The sequence below is a fragment of the Rana temporaria genome, chromosome 6 (genome assembly GCF_905171775.1).
Source record: "Rana temporaria chromosome 6, aRanTem1.1, whole genome shotgun sequence".
Taxonomy (NCBI): Eukaryota; Metazoa; Chordata; class Amphibia; order Anura; family Ranidae; genus Rana; species Rana temporaria.
In genome coordinates, this window is record NC_053494.1 from 169,456,373 (window position 1) to 169,482,972 (window position 26,600).

Genomic DNA, 26,600 nt, shown 5'->3' on the forward strand with positions numbered 1-26,600 from the left:
TAAAATCCTTTTCTTGGAGTACATCACGGGACACAGAGCGGCATATTCATTACTATATGGGTTATATGGAGTACCTTCAGGTGTTGACACTGGCAATCTTCAAACAGGAAATGCCCCTCCCTATATAACCCCCTCCCATAGGAGGAGTACCTCAGTTTTGTAGCAAGCAGTATGCCTCCCAAAATGGTCCCCAAAAAAGAGGGGTGGGAGCTCTGTGTCCCGTGATGTACTCCAAGAAAAGGATTTTACAGGTAAGCTGTATTAAAAATCCCTTTTTCTTTATCGTACATCACGGGACACAGAGCGGCATATTCATTACTATATGGGATGTCCCAAAGCAATGCTCACAATGAGGGGAGGGAGAACATCTCCAAGACAAAGGATTTAATTTAGAGAAATACTCAAATCATAATAAATCCAACTTAGTTGAGAAAAATAATCTTAATTTTTAAATTTAACTCAAAAAAAAGAGGAGCCCCCGGAATCCGAGGGTCTCAAACTGCAGCCTGCAGCACTGCCTGCCCGAAGGCAGTATCAGTATTCCTTCTTACGTCCAACTGGTAGAATTTTGTAAACGTGTGGACAGAAGACCAGGTTGCCGCCTTGCAAACTTGAGCCATAGAGATCTGGTGGTGTGCTGCCCAGGAGGCGCCCATGGCCCTAGTAGAATGAGCCTTTAATGATACTGGAGGAGGCAACCCTTTCAAGCCGTAGGCCTGAGTGATTAATTGCTTAATCCACCTAGAAATGGTGGACTTTGCAGCTGCCTGCCCCTTCTTGGGCCCATCCGGTAATATGAACAGCACATCTGTTTTCCGGATCTTCTTTGTAGCTTTAAGATAGGCCTTCATGGCCCTGACGATATCCAAGGTATGCAGCAACCCTTCCTTTCTGGAAGTAGGTTTAGGGAAGAAGGATGGTAATACCAAATCCTGGTTCAAATGAAAACTGGATACAACCTTCGGTAGGAAGGAAGGATGAGGGCGGAGAACGACCCTGTCCTTGTGAAAAATAAGATATGGTTCCTTACAGGATAAGGCCGCCAGTTCCGATACTCTTCTTGCGGAAACTATGGCGACCAAAAATACTAACTTCCTTGTCAGTAAAACCAAAGGAATTTCAGCCAACGGCTCAAACGGTTGTTTCTGTAAACTTGACAGAACAAGGTTTAAATCCCACGGGCAAAGCGGGGATTTAACTGGAGGTTTAATACCCAAGACCCCTTGAAGGAAGGTCTTAACCAGCGAGTGGGTGGCCAGCGGCCGCTGAAACCACACTGACAGAGCAGAAATCTGTCCTTTGATTGTGCTTAATGCCAATCCTTTATCCACTCCTAGCTGGAGAAAACTTAAAACTCTATCAATGGTGAATTTGCGAGAAAGCCATCGCTTGGACTCACACCAGCCTACATAGGCCTTCCAGACCCTGTAATAAATCACCCTAGAGACCGGTTTCCTGGCTCTGATTAGGGTAGAGATTACTTTCTGAGACAGACCTCTACCCCTGAGAATCAGGGATTCAGCTTCCAGGCCGTCAAATTTAGATGCCGTAAGGCAGGGTGGAGGATCGGACCTTGCGATAGCAGGTCTGGCCGTAGAGGAAGAGTCCAAGGGTCTCCCACTACCATCTTTAGGATTAGTGAATACCATGCCCTTCTGGGCCATGCTGGAGCTACCAGGATGACTGGTATGTGCTCCACCCTGATCCTGCGCAGCAGGCGGGGTAGTAACTGGAGCGGGGGAAATACATAAAGTAGTCTGAACTGATGCCAAGGGCAAACCAGCGCATCGGTTCCGCAGGCCATCGGATCCCTTGAGCGGGATATGAACCTGTCTAGTTTCTTGTTGAGTCTTGATGCCATGACGTCCACGTCCGGCACTCCCCATCTCTGGCAGAGTGTCTGAAAGACCTGTGGATGTAGAGACCATTCCCCCGGCAACAGAGTCTGGCGACTTAAAAAGTCCGCCTGAAGGTTGTCCACTCCTGGAATGAATATCGCCGATATGCAGGGCACATGAGCTTCTGCCCATAGGAGAATCAAGCTCACCTCTCTCTGAGCGGCTTGACTCTTGGTTCCCCCTTGGTGATTTATGTATGCCACGGCTGTGGCATTGTCCGATTGAATTCTCACCGGGAACCCCTGCAACTTGGACGTCCAAGCCCTGAGGGCTAGTCGAGCTGCTCTGAGCTCCAAGATGTTGATGGGCAATTGCTTCTCTAGCTTTGCCCAAGTGCCTTGGCGAGTGCAACCATCCAAAATTGCTCCCCAGCCTGTTAGGCTGGCGTCTGTGGTTACTATCTTCCAAGCCACTGGGCTGAAAGACTTCCCCTTCAGTAGATTCTGAGGGTCTAACCACCAACACAGACTTTGTCGGACTCTTGATGAGAGCGGCAAAGGGATATCTAAGGCCTGTGGCCTCCTGCTCCAGGCTGACAGGATGGCTGCCTGGAGGATGCGAGTGTGGCTCTGGGCGTACGGTACCGCCTCGAATGTGGCCACCATCTTGCCTAGTAACCGCATACATAGGCGAACAGTTGGTTCCTTCTTGCTTAGAACCAGTAGAATTAATTCCTTGATGGCTTTGACTTTTATCAGAGGCAGAAACACCCTCTGTTGTTCTGTGTCTAATCTCATGCCGAGATATTCCAACTGCCTTGTGGGCTGGAATGCTGATTTTTCTCGATTTAGGACCCAGCCGAACCTCTCGAGGTACTGAACTGTGAGGGCCACTGCTTGTTTCAAGCCAGGAGACGAGTGATCTATGACTAGGAGGTCGTCCAGGTATGCTAGGATTGTGACCCCTTGAATCCTTAGATTGGCTAGGATTGGAGCTAGGACCTTCGTGAACACCCGGGGGGCCGTAGCCAACCCGAAGGGAAGCGCCATGAATTGGAAATGACGTAGAGCCACCGAGAAGCGTAGAAATCTTTGATGTGGCTGGTAAACTGGAACATGAAGGTAAGCATCCTTTATGTCTATGGATGCCATAAAATCGTCCTTCTGAAGTGCGGCAACTGCTGACCGCACGGATTCCATCCGAAATGAGCGGACCTTTAGGTATGCATTTACCATTTTTAAGTCCAAAATTGGCCTGACATCGCCGTTGGGCTTTGGGATAATGAATAGGTTGGAGTAGAAACCTAGCCCCTGTTCTTGGACTGGTACCTCTACTATTACCTCCTGAGAGAGTAGATGATTGAATGCCGCTATTAATGCGGCTCCCTTCTTCGGATCGTTTGGTACTCTTGACTCCTGAAAATGAGGAGGAGGAAACTTTAGGAAGTCTAGTTTGTAGCCTGTAGCCACGGAGGACCGTACCCATTTGTCGGGAATGCTGGCCTCCCAAACCTCTGTAAAGAGACGCAGTCTTCCCCCCACCTTCGAGGGTGGGGGCGCCCCTTCATAAGGCCGGCTTGGGGGCTGGCTTTGCTGGCTTGCGAAACCACTGCTTCTTGCCTGCGCCGGCCTGTCCCTGCGACTTGTTAAAATTTGCTTTCGCAGGAGGCCGTCGATACTGTTTGGTATTGGAGGGCCCCTGCCCAGGGGAGTACTGTCGTTTAAACGCAGGCCCCCGAAACTTCCTCTTGGTGGGCAAAAGAGTACTTTTTCCGCTTGAAATGGTCTGGATGTATTTGTCCAGGTCTTCTCCGAAGAGTCGTCCTCCATGGAAGGGAAACCCTACCAGGAGCTTCTTGCATGGGGGCTCTGCCTCCCAGCTCTTTAACCATAAGAGTCTTCTCATATGGATAAGGGATAATGATAGGCGTGACGCTTGCTGGATCGAATCCTTAATCGCATCTACCGTAAATCGTATGGCCCTAGGGACGTCCGAAAATTCTTCTGCCTGCTGGGCAGGAATAAGTTTAAGCATCTGCTTAGCTTGATCCGATAATGCTTGCGCAACCCCAATTGCAGCCACAGCTGGCTGCACTACTGCCCTTGCAGTAGTGAAGGAGGTTTTCAGTAGCGTTTCCAAGCGTTTATCAACCGGATCCTTGAACACCTGTATGTTTTCTACAGGGCATGTTAAAGACTTGTTAACACATGAGATGGCTGCGTCTACAGCCGGGGCTGCCCATCTCTTGGAAAATTTCTCTTCCATAGGATATAAGGCAGAGAATCTCTTTGGTGGTACAAAGATTCTATCTGGCTTGGCCCAATCTTGGAACATAACTTCCTCTAGTAGAGGATGGATCGGAAAAACCGCATTGGTTTGAGGCGCTCTTAGTGAGCCTAAAGCTGAGACCGTTGATACTTGGAGATCTGGTACTGGCAAGTTGAACGTCCTATGGACCAAGTCTGTTAAAACTTGAACCCACCAGCTCTCCCCTTGGGAGGCTGCGCCAGACTCCTCCGTACCCGGATCCTCGATCCCTGAACCTACTTGGTCCTTGTCCAAGAGGTCTTCCCATTCCTCTGCGGAAGGGACCTCCTCGTCTGAGGGTTCACGCTCGGGCGACGGAGATCTATTCCGTTTTCTGCCCCGCATAGCCTTGGCTATCATTTTTTCCATTCTTTTTTCCATCTCCTTTAGAGAGGTGGACAGTACCTCGTCCGTGACCATCCTAGGGTTGGACTGACCCGTGCCAGCTCCAGCCCCAGATCCCGATGGTCTCACCAAGGCTCCTTCTGGGGAAAGTAGCGGTAAGACTTTGTCCGAGACCCCGGACCCTCTGGGGGAATCCCCACCTTTTGTACCCTCCGAACCAGATGCCATGGTACAATACCGAGGTACGCCCGCTACTTAATGGTGTTTTGGGAAAATAAATAGTTGTTGCCCACAAACCCTTTCTGGGGAAAAAAATGCCTTTCCTTATTAATCTTGGCTTATTTTTTTTTTTTTAAACCAAAGAAAGAAAAACCATTCTGTCCCCCTTAGTAGTATTTGCCAATAAAAACTGCTGAAAAGAAAAAGAAAAAAGAAACCCTATCTTTAGGGTGAAAGACAGTCTGTTTGAAGACTGTAATACTTTTCTTTGGCCACTGTGTGTCCTCGGCGCCCCACTCTGCCGCTCCGGTCCTCCTCTCTCAGTTCCAACACATCACTGAGCTGGGAACTCTTTTGGAAGGGCCGCCCCTTCCTTTTACCTACGGGCCCGCCCTTCCCCTTCAGAAAAACGGCGCGAAATTGCGCCCATATCACGGGGGCGCCCGCCGCGGGGGGGGGGGGGGGGGGGGGAGGCCCACACGAGGAGGTCAGAGGCTGATCCTGCCGTCCAGGCCAGGATCCACAGAGCGGCATTTATCTGTCTGCAGCAACCGCCTGGACCTCTCTGAGCAGGCTTGCAGGTAGGAGCATTCACTCCCTTTACATAAGAAACCTCAATAGATTCCCAGGGGCTTCTCTTAAAGAGAATTGTCACTATACACACAGGCCCTTTTCAATGCTACTAGCACCAGTTGCAATACTACCAGGGAGGTCACAATTATGGGGATTATACACATATATAGTCATCCTATCTTTAAGATATGTGACTCACCTTGCCAGATGCAGCGCATAAACCATAGGCATGTCCCACTGTGACCTTCCCCCAGACAAAACCTGCTGCGAACCAAGTTCCGCAAGTTTCCCCTTCACTTACCTGCTCCATGCCGCAGGACTTTGCACAGCAAGAGGTCCAATCTTCCCCCATCTCCGTGGGGCGTCTAGACCTTCAGGCCCTGGGTTCCTATGAAGGATCCACTGTCCTGGGCCCATATAGCACCCTGGCAACAGAAACATTAGGCCCCCAAAGGTTTCTAAGTTCTGGGCCCAGGGTCCAGCTCTCTGTGACAGAAAGCATTATGGGCTATACCCCAATGGTTTGGGGTCCGGTTACTGACCACTTTAGCACTGAGGCCTTTGGACAGAACCGGTTAGCCCACCTTAATCCCAAGGATGTGGAGGCAAGCTAAACCATGACCAACACCTAAGACACTGGCGTAAAAACTGAGGTACTCCTCCTATGGGAGGGGGTTATATAGGGAGGGGCATTTCCTGTTTGAAGATTGCCAGTGTCAACACCTGAAGGTACTCCATATAACCCATATAGTAATGAATATGCCGCTCTGTGTCCCGTGATGTACGATAAAGAAATAAAGCTTTACTATTAAACCGGTTTATACTTGCCTCCTCTGTGCAGTGGCATTGCACAATGCACCCCCAATCCTCCTCTTCTCGAGTCCCTCCACCGATGCTCCTGGCTCCTCTTCAGCAAGTGCCCACCATAGAAAGCTGCCGTCTATGGGGGCACTCGTGAGTGCTAGCTCCTAAGCTACCCTGTCTGCATCTATTAACAAACGCTCCCTTTTTATAAAATTTAATCCATAGCAGCAGGAGCCAATCTGCCCAGTGAGGAGGGAGAGAGCCGCTGCCATCGTGCACATTGCTGGGCCGAGATTGGTAAAAAAACCTTAAAGGGGTTGTAAAAGGTAAAAAAAAAAAAAAAAAAAAAAAAAAAATCCCTAAATAGCTTTCTTTACCTTAGTGCAATCCGCCTTCACTTACCTCATCCTTCCATTTTTCTTTTAAATGTCCTTATTTCTTCTGAGAAATCCTCACTTCCTGTTCTTCTGTCTAACTCCACACAGTAATGCAAGGCTATCTCCCTGGTGTGGAGTGTCGTGCTCGCCCCCTCACTTGAGGGGGGGGGGCGAGCAGGAGAGTCGTCATTGGCCGAGTCTCTCGTGCAACATCGCATGATCAAGATTGGGCTTGGCGAAGTATTAGGGGGGCTACAGCATACAGAAGGCTTTTTGTCTTAATGCATAAAGATAAAAAACCTCCCGCCTCTACAACCACTTTAATTGAGCAGATATGTCATACTTAAGTTTAACACCTTTAAACAACGCATTTAATAGAAGAGAAGCTAGTATGCTGGTCAGTACCAAATTTCCTCAGCAGCAGGAGTACCTCATAAACATAAGTTATTTTCAAGGACAGGAAAGACATTTTTTCAAAAACAATACGTTTCTGTAATAATTTTACATTACATATGTTTTTCTTAAAAGAAATATACCTTTTCTTGGTCTTTTTTCGCTTCTTTTTCTCCTTCTTCTGTTTCTTGGAAGTTTTCTTGTGCTTTTTCTTCTTTTTTTTTGATTTTCCTTCCTCTTCTGAGTCCGATGATGAATCAGAGGAATCGGACCCACTTGAGTCTTCTGTGTCACTGGAGGAGGAAGATTTGTGCCTCTTCTTCTCTTTCTTAGCTAAAACCAACGACAAACATTAGATTTGGGCAGCACATCAGTTATAGCCATTACCTACAAAGCCAAAGTTCCCAACCAATGCTGAAGCCTGCCCTTGCCCAACTTCTAAAAGCAATGTATGCTTTAGAGAAAGCATGTCACTGTGAAAGATACAGGAAGCAAGCTTTCTGAAGTTCGACATACTCCAGTACTGGCTAGGGGTCTCAGATATGACAGGCAACAGCCGCCATAACATGATTTATGTAGGAATGTCACAAGACTCACATTTAGATTTTTGGACCTGAACAAGTTCTCCACAATTCTGTATTCGGACTTCTGCACTCGGTCTGCTAGAAGGATCAGTTTTTTGATTTTCAATCTCTCTTACAAATTCTTGACCAGACACAACTTGACCAAAAACAACATGGAGCCTGTAAATTGTGCAAAAGGGGGAAACAATCCGTAAAAATTAAAACATGTGTTACGGAAAAAAAAAAAAAATGTATATATATATATATATATATATATATATATATATATATATATATATATATATATATATATATATATATATATATATATATAAAAATAATAATAATAATAATAATTTACCCATCCAAGTGAGGTGTTGGCTTTGTTGTTCTGAGAATGAAAGAAAAAAAAAAAATACAAATTCAGATTTTAGATTCTTATTGAAAAAGGAATGCAACTTTTAACAACTTAATTTACAAAATATTTATATGCTGGAAAATTCTCTCTGGGTCAACATCCACTACCAACCTTATTCTAGAACCGGGTCAATTGCTACCAACATTCATACAAATGGCCCACCTAAAACTAAGACAGTTAAATGAAATCTGTAGTGTATGTTTGAGGTTCACCAATTTAAAGGATTGAAGGGTATCTAATCCCAAAAACAAATCATTAAATATATGGCATCTTACTGGTCCTGTTAAGTAAGCGACAAGGAAATTGTTTCCTTAACACTTGATTGAAAGCAGAAAGATTATTTTATTTGTAGTCTAGCCTGGGTGGCCATCATGGCTCCCACCATAGATATACAGCGAGGGAGTAAGCATAGCCACAAAGGGACATGGAGTGTGTTTTGTACAGGATTAACAGGTGAAAATAAAGGGGGGGGGGGGATAAATACAGTCACTTTCTCTAAGCTGCAATATATATAACATTTTTATTTTTGGGTTTAGATATTTATTAATTTAGATCCTTACCCACAGAGGGCTGTGAATCTCTCTAAACCAATTTGATAAGCAAGATCTATTTATTACAGCGGGTGACCTTCTGAAACTGTTGCCGACATAGCGGTATGAAGATAAACAGAGGAATTCACTGTGACCTAGTTTAAAATGTCACATACCAGGAGAGTCACTTTAATTTGGTCTACTTTAACAAAAAATAAATAAAAAATCCTCACTTGCAAAATTGGTAAAGTTAAATATGCTGAAGGCACAACATACAATATTTTTTTACAACATTTAACTTTTTGTGCACTTGGCAACCTTCAACAGAAGGAAAAATATTTGTTTTGGTAAATGTATAAATTGCTTTTTTTTTGCTTTAGTATTATTATAGAGTTAAGAGCCATTAATCTCACCTTGCTCAATAGATAGACCAAAAAAACACATTTAATCTCTTTGGTGTAAAGCTTCAACATACTTATTAGCGAACAGCTTGTAATTTTGCCCTATTTCAATTATATAAACTCAAGTTCACTAATACATACATAAAAAACTGTGAGCCATTTGTGTCCTTGCCTCGGTTGGCCATGGACAGGAGGAATTCCTTGGTGTGTTGAACAGAGAAGTTCTCATCTGAAAGGTTAGAGAATCCATTTTAACATGCGTTGTTAGAAACTGAACAGATGATAAACCTACATAAATTAGGCCAACTACAGTACAACTCAAAATGTTTACCCACTTCCCGCAAATGGACATGGCCGTATGTCCTCGGGATACGGTGGCTCTACCAAAGTCATGGCCACAATCATTATCCTGGCGCCTTTTTTTTTTATTCTCTTTAAGAGCTAGCGATGCTCTAAAAATGTAAAAGCGATCTGAGCGATTATACAGCCACGGATCACTTTTACTGGGGAGCCCAGAACTGAAACCAGCAGTCATCTCTATGGTCTATGAAACTGGAAGCGACAAAGGATTGACACTTCTGGTTTCAGTTTGTTGTGTACAATCAGTTACCGGCTTGTAAACGTAAAGCATCTGATCAAACCACTCTGGATCAGATGCTTTTGAGGGAAGGATAGATCTGGGGTCTAATAAATCCCTCAGTAAAAAGTTCACACAGAAACAAGAAGAGGAGAGCTGTTTTTCACATTTAATGCACAGAAGTATCCCTATAATCAGCCTCACAGAACACCGATATATGTATGTCCCCTCCCCAGATGAGTTTATAAGCACCTCTTTCAGGGATCATGTTCAAGGGGATGGACCAGCTTCCAAACAAACATACGGGAACAACGGGAAGCGCACAACTAGCGTAGTAAAGCTCTTTGTTAAACTAAGAAATGAAATAAATCAAATGCACTCACATTAACCAGATTAGGTGTGCATCTTTAAACATCCTACAAAGATCACAGTAGATCTCCCCCCCCCCATGCTCAAAAATGAATGCATATGTAGGTCCCACATGTAAATGATGGTCGCACTACACAAGGAATATCTGAATGTGGCAGCAAGAGAATAAATAAGTCAATGGAAGGCCAATTTTTACATTAGGGCAGCCTTTGGAGATTGGTAACCAAAAGGGGAGGTAATCAGATTATGGATCTCACATATTCAAATAAAAGGGTCATAGTTTGAACCTGCATGCATTAAAACACAAACAAAAAAAACTATTTTAAACATTTAGCCTGTAACACCATGAAAAGCTGTGGCTTTAAGGGATTGTAAACTCACCTTGTAAAACAACCTAGTCAATTTAAAGTAGAAATGAAAAACACATTTTGCAAAAAAAAAAAAAATTACTTTTTCCCCTTTTTTTATAAGTGATCACATCCTCTGTTCTCAGCTGCACAAGTGCTGGGGGAGGAGAAGCAGCAGCACTCCGGGCTATCCCAGTGAATGACTGTGTAGCAGGGCTATGTCAGGACAAGTCTGATCATTGGAGGAGAGCCAAGTTCCTAGTATAGCTAAAGAACTGACCACAGTGTGCACTCCTGCGGTCAGTTAATAGGAAAGCAGAGGGATTGGCAGGAACACCAGGGATTTCACATAAAGGAAACAATATAAAGAATGGGATACTTTTTCCATACAAGTACATGGTACAGCAGGTACATATCAGGAATATGATGTGTTGGGGTAACAAACACTTTAGCGTATCATTAAACCCTCCGGTTTTTAGCACTTGCAGCAGCCGATTTCATTACTTACGGAGTATGCAGCTTTTTTATTAGTCCTAGCCTAGGTTCCACTTTAACTCCGTGCCATGACCATTGCCCCAGGATCCCTGTTTCAGGGTGGCTGCTTTCTTTTGAAGCTTTCTTTCTATGGTACCACTCTTGCATGCAGGGACTAGAGTTGTGTCTCCCTATACCAGTGATGGCAAACCTTGGCATCCCAGATGTTTTGGAACTACATTTCCCATGATGCTCATGCACTCTGCAATGTAATCGAGCATCATGGGAAATGTAGTTCCAAAACATCTGGGGTGCCAAGGTTAGCCATCACTGCCCTATACCATTGTGCATCAATAAAAAAAAAATACACTGTAGCCTAAAATAGCATGGCAAGGCTCTGCTACTCCAAGCCAATAGACTGGAGACAGCATTGTCGACTGTTAACTCTTTCCTGCGAAGAGCAGAAGCTCAAAATAGATTACCGAGGAATGTTATTGTGCTCAATGTTAAAAAAAAAAAAAAAAAGACACAGGATTTAATGCCAATTCTAAATCTCACAATAATAAAAAAAAAAAAAGTTACAAATCATAGCAAATATTTTTTTGACTAATCAAATGATAATAAATGTTCCAATGATTTAAATGCAAATTTTAGGGAGAAAAGTTGGCTTTGTCTCATGTGTGCATGCAGACAAACTGTGCAGGACAAGCTTCCAAAGTTTACACTTTCACCTGTGGAGACCTACTGGCACCCAAATATAATCACGTTTGTGTCCTAGACGTGTAGGTACTGAAAATCTGCAAGGAACCTTAAGCAGGCCATACATGGATAATTGTGTACCATTAGTGGGCTACAGCAACAGCAAATTTTCTCTATATCGATATATCTCACAGCCAGGAGGCATTCCATCCACGGAGAGATATGCATGAGCAAAAACAAATTCAACAGGGAGGTCTAGAAGCTGGAGATGAACCTAATTTAAAGAGGAAGAAAACCCCGATTGGTTTTATTTCCTCTTCATTTCCCTGCAAAGGTAAAGCATAATGGGATATTATGCATCGCATAGTAGCTCATTATGTGTCACTTACCTGAAACCAAAGCCTGCGATGTCACCGCTGTCCCCTGTGCAGGAAGCATCCATTCTTCACCCCCCTTCCTTGCGGGGCCGCGGACTCAGCCAGTTATGGCACGACCCCTTTAGAAAGTCAAATACATCGGGGTACAGGGACATTGTATATATCTCTCAAACTGTGTAGGTTTATGAGATATTTCCAGCACCTACAGGTAAGCCTTAAAATGGATTACCTGTAGGTGAAATTGGTTGTACTGAGTTTACAACCACTTTAATAAAAAGGGTAAAATGGTCACAATGACAGCAAATACAGTATACCTATGGCAAAAGGCGGGACTGATAGAGTTTATGTAAGGGAATAAAGGAGTCAGATGAGTGAAGCAAAGAAGAGAAAATATGGGGGGGGGGGGGGTGCTGTCATAATTTAAAAAACATAAATCTAAATTTAATTACCTTCAAAAAATCCTCCATATATTGATTCACCTCCTCTTCCATTGCCTAAAAAAATAAATAAAAATTAACTCTTAAAAAGAGCAAACAAGTGAAACACTAACAAGAACACGTGTGAAAGCATTCACTACACTATGAAAGTAATGCCAGGATATTGACAACCCCCCCCCCCCCCCCAAACATAATTCATCAATTTCATAGTATGTTCTTAAGTGCCTTATTTCCTATGGCTGCATTACCAATTTTAGAGCGGTATTTAAAGGGAAAGTTTGCCTTTACAGAAAAATCTGTAACGTGAACTTACAAAGGACCCCCCCAGTCTCTAGTTCTGAGCCCTGGTATAGCCGCCTCGCAGCTCAGGGGCTTAGAAATCCCCAGAGTTTAACCTCCTAAATGTACCTCATCAGGCGGAGGGGGTCCTGGGTAAGTTCACCTTACAGATTTTTCTGTAAAAGGCAAATTTACACTGTAACTCTACTTTAACGTACAGGCAAGGTAAGCTTATAAGTCACGAGCATTGCTAATCCAGCAGTGAAGATGGAAGCACCAAGAGTGGTGCCAGCTCAGTGCTGAAGGACTTTATTTCACACGCAAGTCTGTCCCAACGTGTGAACATGCAGTGCATACTAGCACATTATGCAATAAACCACCTGGGGCCCTTTTTTTTTTTTAAGAAAAGCAGAGTTTAGGAATTTAAAACTATAACGTGTATAGAACCCATTCTGTATAATGTAAAGTTCAAACACTGGCAAAAAAAAACCTTAACTTGGAAAAGTAGCAACCACCTTAGTGTGATAAGGTTTTTGTATGTTAGATATTTGTCTAGAGGATAAAATCAAGAAACACGTGTCATTACCTTCACTGAAATCTCCTCCCTGAACCATGAAATCCTTTACCACTCGATGGAACAAGCAGTTTTTATAATGCAATGGCTTCTGTGTGCTTTTCCCAATACCCTTTTCACCTACAAAGAAAGAAAAAAAAAAAAAAAAAACAGAAACAATGTTTAGTACATTTAACACGCCAGAATTATGAACCATGTAATGACTATTGAAATGTCAATGCACAAATCTTTTCCTCCAGCTGTCGATTAACGAATTTGACATAAAATTATCCCTAGACATTTATAAGGTCACTAATAACTGCCTTACAGTACAAGAAATCTGTACTATGAGAAATATAAGGCATGCCATTGCTTAGCAGCCTGGCTATTCAAGTCACTCACCTGAACCAAGCATCCAGATTAGAATGTTAGAGTGCAGTCACACCTTTTGATCTGCACATGTGCTTCAGGACTGAAGTCGCTGGATTAGCATGACAGCCAAGCATCAAGATGTCTGCAGCAAGGGTAGCTTCTGTATTAAAGGACCATTTCTTTTTAAGAGCAATTCCAAGCAACAGGGACCATAATCCGTAGTATTGAGCTTGAACTTACTTTGAACTTGGAAGTTAGACTTCCAGCTTGACAGACAAAAAAGGGAAAAACTCCTGCCCGCAACTCACTGGCCCAAACAACTGCCAACTTCAGGGTTCGGAGCACACCCAACCTCTTCTCTAGTAAAATCAGTAAACTACTAATCCTATCCAGTCAACACTGCAACCTACCAGTTTTGTGCAATTCACAGAAGCCAGAATTCTAAGAGTAATTACAAGGTCACTTGGACTTTATTTTCTAAAGTCTGATGTGCAGATTCCTTTCTGCAGGCTCCTAGTATCACTACTCTCATTCAAAACCTACAAGACAGGCTTGAAACTAATAACTGAAAACATATTAGCACTGACATTTTGTTGAAATCAGGGTTTCTGTACACTAGATACAGCAGTGGTGTATAGGCTTATTACAGGGCTTGACAAACCCCAGGTCGCCGCAGCGAGTAGAGATTGTTTCCTGGTGCCCGGGCTTTTGTCGACCCCAGTGGCTGTAGCGTGGGTGAAGAGAGAGTTAAAGGGGCTGTAAACCCTCTGTTTTTTCCACCTTAATTCATCCTATGCATCAAGGTGAAAAAAAAAAAAAAATCTGACAGTTACCGGCCCCCCAGCCCCGTTTTACTTAGCTGAGCCCTGGAAAGTCCTGGGTCGAGAACGTGCGCAATGTTTCCCCCTGGGCTTCTCGGCTCTTCATTGGATAGATTCATAGCAGCGCAGCCATTGGCTCCCACTGCTGTTAATCAAATCTAATTATGCAGGTGCAGAGTCCTGCACTCGGTGACTATGGACGCCAAATGCAGGACTCGGGAGCGCGCCCGCAAAGAAACGCCCTTGGGAGAGCACTTCCCAGAGGAGGTTATCTGAAGAGGGGAGGAGATGAGAGAGCCACCGGGGGACCCCAGAAAACAGCATTTAGGGTCACACTGTGCAAAACGAGCTGCACAGTGGAGGCAAGTATGATATGTTGGTTATTAAAATAAATAAAAAAAGCAAACATATAGTATAACTTTAAGAGAGATGGGCAGCTGTATGGAAGTACTAGGAACAGGTTGGGGGAGGAGCGGAGTAGTGTCCCTGGCAGGAAGTGTCCCCTGTGACACCATGGCAATGCAGACCCAGGCTCCTTCTACAGGATCACTTGGTGCGGGTCCAAGCCGAGCTGTCTCATCCTCATTTCGGAACAAGAGCTGGTGGAGCTGAACTGGTCCAGAGCCAGACAGCCTGAAACCGGTGCAGCCACCTCTATTAGTGCCCATCAATGAAGACGAAAAAATGCTTATTTGCAAAATTTCATAACAGAAGTGAAGAAATTTGTTATGGTCTTTCTTTTGTGTATTAAGCAAAAAAAAAAAAAAGTGGTGATTAAATACCACCACAAAAAGCTCCAAATGTTATATGCGTACAGTGTTGCATGACCGCGCAATTAGCAGAGTGCGACAGCACTGAAAATTGGCCTGTGCAGGAAGGGGGTAAAAGTAACCAGTAAACAGCTGGTATAAAAAATTTTTTAATAAAAACACCAGGCTCCTAACTTGTTTAGCTGGCTCCTAGATTTAAAGTAAAGTCCTGTATCATCACTCCTGCATCTCAGGCTATAAACAGAACAGTACACTACAGAAGGGCCTGGACAAAAAAACAAAAACCAAGGACTGGCCATGAAGCCTGTGCTCCATATATGCATCTTTAGGCCAGAAAGAGTTTCTACACTCTTCTACAACAATCACATCTTATAGGTTTACTTAAATGAAAACCTGTAGTGAGGAAGTATGGAGCCTGCCATTGTTTAGCTGTGCCCACTGTTGTGCAAACTGTATGTAGAAAGAAGTGGTATGGGAGTGCACGCAAGGAGAGTACCAGTAAGCCTTGAAACCAATCAAGTTACCATTTGCGAGCAAGGCGACAGTGGCTCTTGAAGTTTTTTTTTTTTATAACAATTGCTCCTGCCGCTCTCCGTATTTGTATCTTTAGTGTGCTGCTGTCCTACTTCACAATTTTGATTTTGCTTAAGTGCGCCGAAGCGAGAGAATTTATTTTATTTTGTGTTTTCAAAGTACTTGTCTGCCCTGTGCAAGGGTATTGCACAGAGTGGTCCTGGACCTCCTTTTCCAGGGTCCCCCTGCTGGCTCTGTGCACTTTGCCTCTTCTCTGTGTGCCACCATAGGAAGCTACTTGCTATAAGGGCACACTCCAAAACCAGGCTGCGGGCATACATAAACACACAGAGCAGATAGGTCCAACCCCTGCTCCGTTCTAACTGGATCTGACTGACAGCAGTGGCAGACAATGGCTCCTGACGCTCTCAGTCAAGCTTGTGAGAGCAGGATGAGGAGAAGACCTGCACATGGGCACAGTGTTGGATCAATGTAGGACTCAAATAAGTACTTTTGGAATGTGAGGAGGAACAGCAGCTGGACAGTTTTTTATCTTGATGCATAGAACACACTAGTAGTCAAATCATTTAGTGCTTGTATGCATTTAAAAACAGAACCAAGCTTATAAAAAGTGACTTTCAAAACAAGAACATGGCAAACAATGGAAAATGTATGTTACATTAAGAGATGTATTAACTAACCTGTGCAGAGACTTCGGAAATTTTCACATGTTTTTGGACAGACATCTGTAAACAGCTCAAAGACAACTCTTCCAACTGCAAGTGAACCATGAACAAAAAAAAAAAAAAAAAAAAAATTAGCCCCTCCTCAGATTGTAAAAAAATAAATAAGTTATCAGTTCAACTCCCTGGCAGTGAAAAGAGAACATTATGGTCCATGGGCATTTAGAAAGCCATAAAACTTTCTGAATGCCTACAAACACTTGGGCTGCATTCACACCTAGGCGTTTTTACGCCCGCCGCTATTGCAGCCTGAAATATGCTGCAGGGGTGATTTAACATTGTCGGCTATGGAGATGATTCACATCTCCACGCCAAACGCCGAAACGTCGTACGCCTGAAGCTCAAAACAAGTCCCGGACCCTTTTTTTCAGGCGGCTTTCGGCATAGCCGACAATGTTAAATCACCCCTCCGGCGTATTGTAGGCTAAAAAACACTGCGTTTTGTCGCGGCAAATCGCGGGACAATACACCGCGTTAAGGTGTGAATGCAGCCTTACACAAGCCTTGTATGCCCCCTTGTGGATCTATAATAGCCAGAGTCAGCAGATCACGGGTGCAACACCAGGATCATGCAGACTCAGTACACTGTGTACCTGTTCCTCCAATACAAATAGGCAGTTACTGAATTGCAGGAAGACTCAAACTCATTGAGAGCTACAAGCCGTGGGCCACGGTGGCTGGCGATACTAGTAGATCATTCATTCACAGAACTCTGAATGATGTGGGCGGAGGCACGTAGAACTGGTGATGCTACATACTGTAAAGAAGGAGTCGTTGTCGATTGCCCTGGAGTCATTGGCTTTTGGGAAACCGAACAAACAGTACCTGACCTATAACCTTATTCAAAAAGTTTGGAACAAAACTAGGTATCTACAGGGAGTGACAGGGTTCACAGAGTATAGCCCTATTTGGTCCAACGACTCTTACCGTGAATTAGCTAAGCTACAGCATGAGACACTTTGGAGGAGATATGGGGTGGTCTACCTTGGCCAGGTCTTGGTAATGGGACTTTGCTCCCATTTGAAACCCTACAGGGTCTTTTCGGTTTGCCACAGTCTATGAGATTTTATTATATGCAACTAAGCCATGCAATAAAGGCCCAGAGCAGATCTTCGGAGTGGGTCCCTACCCCTTTGTTTAATTTGATTGCTAGAGCTGCCAATACCAAGGGGTTTATATCACAATGCTATTACAAAATTTTCTGACTAAAACACCCGCTGCGGGTGAGGGCGAAGTGGGAGGGAGAAGTAGGCCCGGTGGATGGAGAGCAGTGGGAGGAGGCCCTGCAGGCGGTACCAGTATGCTCCCCGAATATGTCCCATAGAGTGTCGCAATTGTATTTACTGCTGAGGGTGTATTACACCCCCCACAGACTGTTTGCTATGGGCCCACCCCGCTGTGCACCAGGTGTAAGAGTGACCACGGTGACTTGATCCACCTACTGTGGAGATGCCCGAAACTTCACTTATATTGGAAGGGGGTGGTGGACACCATAAATAGGGTGTTTCAGATTTCATTGCCTACAGATCTAAAACAAGGTTTACTTCATATACTGGACGAGTTAGAGTGGGAGGAAGGTACAAGGGTGGCAGTAATTAGATCTCTGTTTTTGGCTCGCAAGCTTATAATGACCCATTGGATATCGGAGGACCCTCCTACCCTTAAAGAATGGATCAATACAATGAGGGATATGCTCCGGAAGGAGAAAATAATATACCAACATAGGGGTTGTGCCCAGAAGTTTGAGAGGCTGTGGGGACCGTGGCTGAATGTACTGGGCTTGGCCCCGGTGGATCTGGTCACAGGCAGATTGCTAGGCCTAGGTACTTGAACAGGTTGTATGTTTTGCGTCTGGGTTTCATCTGGGGGATCTGGCAGCTCATCACCGTAGGGGGTGGGTGCTGGGCAGAGCCGGGAATGGTTTGTGATATATGAGCGGGATGTGCAGTAGTATGGATCATTTTGTTTGGATTTGTATCAGATTGTTTATGTAGCTATGATGTATGTTTTGTTTTTTACTTGTTCTTCATATACTTTTTTCTGGATAAAAAATACGCCTTAAAGAACTAAACCCTGATGGGTTTTACTTCATCTTCATTTCCCTGCAAGAGCAAAGCATAATGGGCTACTATGCATTGCACAGTAGCCGATTATGTGTCACTTACCTGAAACCAAAGCCTGCAATGTCACCGCTGTCCCCACTGGCAGGGAGCGTCCATCTTCATCCCCTTTCCTCCAGGGGCCGCAAACTCTGGCTCTGTGACTGGCCGGAGTCACGTGACGTCATTCCCGTGCATGGTGAACTGAGTAATATTTTACTTATGCCTCTCTGGCAGACTTCCCGGTGTTCACTTCCTCTCCATGATGTTCTGGGTAGGCCCTTGTCTTTCTCGCATACATTGCAGGGATACTGGTGTGACCACTGGTTGGAGCCATTTACAGAAGAGGCTCAGAGGGACTGGACACACTGCTTTGAGAAAGCTTGCTAAAGTGAAGAACAATGTACTGCATCCTATTCCTCTATCAGACTTAAGCTTGTAACCCCCGGTGTGTGGGGGCCCCACTGCAAGGGCATTTTATGTGCATTACCCCCGAGTTCAGCTTTGAACAATCTCAAACTTTGTTTGTCCATTAAGATGGGGATGGGTTGGATTCTCAGCAATTTTTTGATTGGGATGCATGTTCTCGTTGGGACTTATTGCCTCACTTCCTTTCTCCAGTCAAGGAATTAAAGATGTACAGCCAAAGCTCATTTGGCTGTGGTTCATAGGAGTGCAGTTCGTTCTGCACTCCTGTGACCCGTTTTCAGCCAACAGTAGGCTGAAGCCCACTGTCAGAGGACGTCACAGAGATGGTACAGGCTGGGGAAACATCCCAACCATATGGTTGGGATCCACCCAGGACAGGCACCGGGCTTAACCTCTGTGAGCCAGAGAGCCTGAGCCAGCCACTCACGCCCCTTCCACAGATCTCCAGTGGAGAGCTAAAGGAGCAGAGAGCCAGTGACTAAAAGTCACCTGACTAATGCTGCATCCACCTATTTATGATTCATAAAAAAAATAAAAATAAAATCAAACTTCTCTTTTAAGGTGAACCTCCCCAACACCCCCCCCCCCCACACAAAAACCCGAGGATTGATCAAAACCTTATTTTCTAATGCTGTTTTACCTGTAACATTGTTAATCGATAGGTCAAAGAAACATCGAGGACGTTGAACTTTGATCCCCATGTTTTTTACTGTGAAAAGGGAGAGAAAAAAAAAAGAAAAGGTTACTGTGCTGTAAAATAGGCATTGAATTACAAACCATTAATGCTAAATATATAACTAGCACAGAAAAGAACTACAGATCTTGTTACTCTAGAATCAACAAGTATTCAAAGTCACTGGCATGCCAACCAAGAAACAGAACTCTCTCTATAGCAGTGTTTCTCAATTCCAGTCCTCAGGCCCCCCCAACAGGTCAGGTTTTCAGGATTTCCATTATTTTGCACAGGTGATTTGATCAGTTTCACTGCCTTCGTAATCACCACAGCCTTTTCATCTGAGGGAAATCCTGAAAACCTGACCTGTTGGGGGGGCCTGAGGACTGGAATTGAGAAACACTGCTCTATAGTAACATGAATGCACACTGGGGATTGACACTGCAATTCTTACAGAAAACCTGCACTGTGGAGTAGTGGTGGTTGCTATTGTTGACCTGCATGGTTCTTTGACAGTCGCTGTAATACAACAGCTTAAAGCTGAACTCCAAGAGTAAGCTAAATTACAAAGTTACATTCCAGCTTGGACCGATGCAAGTAGGCATACCTCATACTTGAGGGACTGCAGTGGAAATAAACAACGTAGTCGGCACCACTACAGTGATTTCTGCAATATTCCGGATCATGAGCCAAGCGGCTGACCATAGGGAGTCATTTGTTCGGCACAGGCCCCATTCACAGAATGCTTTGAAATTTTTTCAAAGCATCCAAAAGCGTCAATTAGAACATGCTGCCCAGAGTTCGACACACGAGACCAGACCTGGGCAAACTGCGCCCCAGGAGCACATCCGGCCCTTTGGCTCTCCCTGTCCGGCTTGCGATGCCCTTCACTGTCAACACGCCTCTCAGCTTCCTCACCGACTCAGAAAGGCATGCTGACAGATGTTCATTACAAGAGCAGCAAGAACTGGCAGAAAAGAGCCTGAGGAGTGGAATGGAACAGCGGGAAGGCTCAGTTCTGGCACGAAAGCATTGCCAAGAACAGGAATATGCAATTAGCGGACCTCCAGCTGTTGAAAAACTACAAGTCCCATCATGCCTCTGGGTGTCATGTTTGTGGCTGTCAGTCTTGCTATGCCTCATGGGACTTGTAGTTCTGCAACAGCTGGAGGTCTGCTAATTGCATATATCTGGCCTAGAACAGTGGTCATCAACCCTGTCCTGCAGTGCCCACTAACAGGCCATGTTTTATGTATTACCTTGGAGAGATGCAGTCTAGAATACTGCAATCACTGAGGAGCAAATGATATCAGCTGTGATGTATTTCAGTTATCATGGAAACCTGGCCTGTTAGTGGGCCCTGCAGGACAGGGTTGATGACCAATGGCCTAGAAGTTATCCTGACACTCTTCTACCCAGCCAAGTTCTTCCTGTGTTAGCACCTGTGCTTTGCCAGGTCAGGATCTGCAAAAATCCACACTGTACTGATCTCAGGCTCTCCCCTTCCAGTCACAGTGCTTTACAGCAGGCATATGACATTCAGGGAGAAGGCGTTAAATCACTGTATTATATCTCCTCCTCATCACCTGATTTAACTTCATCATGCTGCTCTACAATTGAGTGCATTGCACATGGTTGCAGACAGCGAGTGCCCACTGACCTCAATGGGTGAGTATGACGAGCAGCGCTGCCTGTCAAACACAGCAATTAAAAATGCCAAGGCTGCAAAGCATCTCAACTGTGGCATGTGTACAGTCATGTTATAGTTCAGGCTGGTGGTTGGTTTTTACCACCCGACAGCGTTTTTGAAAGAGGCCCATTTCATTTGATACCTAGTGCCAGGTGTTCATTTTCTATATTTACTTATGGACCTTCCCAGATCCATAATTTTAGTAATTGTAAAGGTTTTATTTTTATAAATATATTATACTTCTCTGTGCAAAACCATTACACAGAGCAGGTAAGCCTTAATCATCCTCTTCTCTGGTCCACTACCCACGCTCCTGGAGCCTCCTGCCTTTTGAGTAACCCCTAGCAAGCACACTTGTGCGGGCGTAATCCCGAGCAGCACTGTGTGCATCTATTGAAGCGTAGTGTGACTCGGCCCCGCCTCCAGCATCACTGGATTGGATTGGCAAGAGCCAATGGCTCCTAACAAGTCCGGTGAGAAAGGAGTGCTGGATCAAGATCAGGCTTGGGTAAATATTTAGGAGGGAGCTGGGGGAGGGGCTGCACTTAAGTTTTTCCTTACCTTAAAGTGGTTGTAAACACCATTTCTAACAAATAAACAAGCAGATCCCCTTACAGTTTGTAGAATACACTTCAAACACATTATGTGTTCTTCAGTATTTTCATGTCTTTGCCTATTTCAGCTCCTGTACCTGTCAACATTCCGGTCACCAGATCCCGTTGGTTCGTTCAAGCCCTGTTGGATAACCTGCCTCTGGGTTCTCCTCAAGCCGACCCCCCATCGAACGGCACACAGCCTGGGATCTCCTCAGTCAAACTGGGGACCCAGCAAGTCACTGGGGCCCCTTTCAGCAAGGTGGAGCTCCGCGTAGTATGCGACCCCAGCCTGGAAGGCCATCGCCGGGGTCCGTTGGATGCGCACACCCGAAAGGTGGGTGCCGCACCTGGAACCCGCGAAGAACCAAAGAAAATGGCGTCTGCCACAGATATACTCTCCCCCAGCATGCCCCGCGAGGGAAAAACTCCTCTAATTGGCTGCTGGAACCCCTCTAGCGCCAGCTGCCGCCCAGGGATGGAAACTACATCCCTGGAGCGCAGACTGACCTACAGGACAGTTCAGGAATGACAGCAGCCCAAATTTAGCAAATTGTGAATGGGAGCAAAATAACGCTCCCATTCCCCACTAACTTTAGCGTAGTGCCCATACTGAAAGTAAGGGGGCGCTACACAAATATCAGAGAAATATGCAAGCATCGGTAGTACCCGACGTTTCGCAAGTCCCCGCTCGCTCTTCAGGGGTAAATGCTTTGTTATATCAAGGGGCTGGGCCAGGACGCCGATTCTCACGGCGGCAGAAACAAGCATCCAGCACGGCAGCTGAAGAAGGTGGTGGCTCCCCCTCCTCAGCTCCCATGCTGAATGGTTGTTGCCGCCACCACCGTGGGAATGAGTGATCTGGGAACCTGGCCAAGCCCATTGATATAGCAAAGCATTTACCCCTGAAGAGCGAGCGGGGACTCGCGAATCGTCGAGTACTACCGATGCTTGTATATTTCTCTGATGTTTGTAATTGGTATATACTGTTTCCATGTATGTGGACTGACCCATGTTCACATTGTATGCATATCTTAGTGGCCTGTATTTATTGCTGTTGTGTCTTATATGTGCAACAAACTGTAAGAAATCTACTTTTTTTACTATCATATGTTTTTCGGCTTACCATATTCACCTCATTTAAAGAAGTAAACCCTCTGACACTTTAAGGAAAGAAAACCCTGCAAGACAAAGGCATAATGAGCTAGTATGCATAGCATACTAGCTCATTATTAGTTACTTACCCGAGAACGAAGCACCCGCAGCGGTCCTCGGACACGTCCTCTGTCGTCGCCATGATACCTGGAGTGACTTCCGGGTATATCTGCTCTGATGCTGTGACTGGCCGGAGCAGCGATGATGTTGCGGGAGCCGCCACTAACGACATGATGCCGTTAGTAGAGGCACGCTCAGTGCGCCGTTCTCTACGGTGCATGCTTCGTAGACATCGGTGCTGTATTTCTTGCAAATATCTCCTTAACCGTGTAGGTAGGTTAAAGAGTTCACCCGAAAACATTTTTTTTAACACTAGATTGGGCCTTATTACGGGAAGCAGAATCGGGTGTTTTGATTAAAATCAATGCAGTACTTACCGTTTTAGAGATAGATGTTCTCCTGCCGCTTCCGGGTATGGTCTTCGGGACTGGGCGTTCCTATTTAATTGATTGCCTTCCGACGGTCACATACAGCGCATCACGAGATGCCGAACGTCGGTGCGGCACTATACGGCGCCTGCACACAGACGTTCGGCTACTTTCGGAAAACTGGTGACGCGCTGTATGCGATGGTCGGAAGGCTGTTAATCAAATAGGAACGCCCAGTCCCGCAGCCCATACCCGGAAGCGGCGGGAGAACATCTATCTCAAAAAAGGTAAGTACTGCATTGATTTTAATCAAAGCACCTGATTCTGCTTCCCGTAATTAGGCCCAATCTAATGTTAACATTTTTTTTTTTTTTTTTTTTGGGTGAACCTCCACTTTAAAAGCGGTGTTTCACCCTAAAAAACACGTTTCTAGCATGCCATCAAGCATACTAGCGCGAGCTACAGTATGCCTTTTTTTTTGGCGCCGTACTCACAGTTTACTGCCGTAGTGAAGTTTCAGACTCCCCGCGGGGAATGGGCGTTCCTATGCAGAGGGAAGATGATTGACGGTCGGCTATGGCGCGTCACGCTTCCCGAAATAGGACTTGCCTCTTCACGGCACTATACGGCGCCTGCGCACAGACATCGGAGCTGACTGCGCAGGCGCCGTGAAGAGGCAAGTCCTATTTCGGCTATCTTCGGGAAGCGTGACGCGCCATAGCCGGCCGTCAATCATCTTCCCTCTGGATAGGAACGCCGATTCCCCGCGGGGAGTCTGAAACTTCACTACGGCAGTAAACTGAGTATGGCGCCAAAAAATAAAATAAAGGCGTACTGTAGATCGCGCTAGTATGCTTAATGGCATGCTAGGAAAAATTTTTTTTAGGGTAAACCCCCGCTTTAAAGAGATATTTATTGGATCTAAAGGCAAGCCTTAATCTAGGCTTACCTGTAGGTCAAAGTGGTCTGTAAGGGTTTACAACCACTTTAAAGTCCCAGGGCCAACCCCATGTATATACCCTAGAACTGGACAACTGTGTCGTGGCCATAAGTGGCTGGTAAGTGGTAAATGCATAGCATTCAGGCAGCACGTTACCATGGGACATGTAGTCCTCAGAAATGGAAAGTTAACAGCAGGGAAGCTGCAAAGAATGCTGGGAATCCAGGGTGTTGTCGGAAGAGACAGGCAGAACTCGCAACATGAAAATGAGGTTATACAAGTAAACTTATACAGTAAAACCTTGGTTTGCGAGTATAATTTGTTCCAGAAACATGCTTGTAATTCAAAGCACTTGTATATCAAAGCTTTTTTTTTAAAGGGTATAAAAGAGGAGAGGCACCTCTAAGTGTAGCAATAAGTTGCACCTACATTAGATGTAACCATATTGCTACACTTAGAGGCTCCTCTCTTCTCTTCTATACTCAGTTGCTACTCTTATATCAAGACATCGCTTGTATATCAAGGCAAAATGTATAAAACGTTTTGCTTGACTTTCAAAACGCTCTCAATCCGAGGTTTTACTGTATTAGATTGTCAAACATAACTGTTCGTATTGTTAATGCAATGCTGAGGTTATAAAGGGAGTGCTGTGACCATAGATCTCGTAAGTCAGTGAGAGGTTCTCTTGAAGGAGAGCAGTGCTGGATCTCTATGGGCCTTACACTGGGGACACATGGCACAGATCCCGGGACCCCCCCCCCGGGACCCCCCCCCCCCGTACTTCTCTATAGAGGGGTCTCTGCAGCCCAGTACCATACCTTGTGGTATACACAGTGCCCCTCCATACACATGTACACAGTGCACACCCAGGAGGGGGCGGGGTGTGTACAAGCCCTGAGAGACCCCCCCGTACCCCCTCCCCAGTCACGACTCCCGGCCCGCACACCACACTCACCTCCTCCCCAGCAGCCTCCAGGCCTCACTTCCGCCCTTTCTAGCGCTCACTGTCCGAGCCTGGCGGTAACCGCGTTGGTGAAATGCAAAAACACAACTCCGCCACCATTGAGCCTGGTCCCGCCTCCCAGCTCACCAAACGATTGCCGATAACATCGCTTTGGACTACAGTCGTACGCTCTACAGGAAATAAGTAAAGTCATGTGACCGGCCACAGCGGAAATACGTAAAAGCCAACTTTCGACGAGCGACTTGTGCTGCCTGGAAATAGTCCCTTGTGGTTTTCTCGCGAGACTCGGGATTAAGCGCACGCATGTTTCTCTGACCTTCACGTTCTGCGCATGCGCAATAAAGACTGAATGTTCATAGAAACCCAAACCAAAAAATAATATTTGAGTCTAAAGTTTCCTAGTGGAGAGGCTTTTGTCTCTGACTTCTCAGCCATTGTTCTGTTGTTTGTTTAACTGTAAGAGATGTAAATGCCTATTAAGGAGCATGGGGTCTGCAAGTTAGAATGGTTATTGCTATACAGACACATAGATATCAGCATTTGATAGAAATGTCTCTGTGTCTCTCATCCTCAGTTGTCCATCTTCAGTTAGATGTGTAAGCATCAAAAAAATAATAATAATTGTGAATAATTGATTAACAACTTCATTACTGGGCACTTAAACCCCCTTCGTGCCCAGACCGATTTTCAGCGCTGACGCATTTTAAATGACAATTGCGCGGTCATACAACTCTGTACCCAAATTATATTTTTATCATTTTTTTCCCCACAAATAGAGCTTTCTTTTGGTGGTATTTGATCATCTCTGCGATTTTTATTTTTTGCGCTATAAACAAATAAAGACAGAAAATTTGGGAAAAAAACACAATATTTTTTACTTTTTGTTATAATAATATCCCAATTTAAAAAAAAAATTTTTTTTCCTCGGTTTAGGCCGATACGTATTCTTCTACATATTTTTGTTAAAAAAAAATCGCAATAAGCGAATTTGATCGGTTTGCGCAAAAGTTATAGCGCCTACAAAATAGGGGACAGATTTATGATTTATTTTTTTATTTTTTACTAGTAATGGCGGCGATCTGCTTTTTTTTTTTTTTTGTCAGGCCTGCGATATTGCGACGGACATATCGGACACTTTTGACACAAATTTGGGACCATTCAAATTTATACAGCGATCAGTGCTATAAAAATGCACTAATTACTGTATAAATGTGACTGTCAGGGAAGGGGTTAACACTAGGGGGTGAGGTAGGGTGACCACGTGTCCCGAATTGCCCGGGACAGTCCCGCATTCTGCAGGTCTGTCCCGGGCACCTTCACTCTGGGACAATACAGTGTCCCGGAATGAAACTGACACAGGTCCCAGCATCAACCCCTCAGAGCTTAAGATGTAACCCCCCCCCAAACTAGTGAAGAACTACAGGTCCCAGCATAGATCTGTGAAATCTATGGGGTCACACCCTTAGATCTCATGGGTTCATGCTGGGAGATTCAAAATTGGGGGGGATGGGGGTCACATCTTTAGATATC

At 45.0% G+C, this 26,600-nt stretch overlaps 1 protein-coding gene across 2 annotated transcripts in view; it reads right to left on the minus strand.

Moving 5' to 3' along the window:
- The window catches only part of PPIG (peptidylprolyl isomerase G), a 35,172-nt gene extending 9,914 nt beyond the window's left edge, over nt 1–25,258 (minus strand). The window contains exons 1-9 of one of the 2 annotated variants that reach the window (XM_040357794.1): nt 25,062–25,258; nt 19,268–19,336; nt 16,058–16,132; nt 12,914–13,021; nt 12,061–12,105; nt 8,910–8,997; nt 7,781–7,810; nt 7,454–7,599; nt 7,000–7,189 (exon numbers count right to left, since the gene is read on the minus strand). In XM_040357794.1, coding sequence (XP_040213728.1) covers nt 7,000–7,189; nt 7,454–7,599; nt 7,781–7,810; nt 8,910–8,997; nt 12,061–12,105; nt 12,914–13,021; nt 16,058–16,132; nt 19,268–19,328 — 743 coding nt within the window. In that variant the 5' untranslated portion in view covers nt 19,329–19,336; nt 25,062–25,258. The remainder of the gene's footprint in view (nt 1–6,999; nt 7,190–7,453; nt 7,600–7,780; nt 7,811–8,909; nt 8,998–12,060; nt 12,106–12,913; nt 13,022–16,057; nt 16,133–19,267; nt 19,337–25,061) is intronic. The other variant, XM_040357793.1, reaches the window with a different exon arrangement.
- Nucleotides 25,259–26,600: the final 1,342 nt, after the last annotated feature.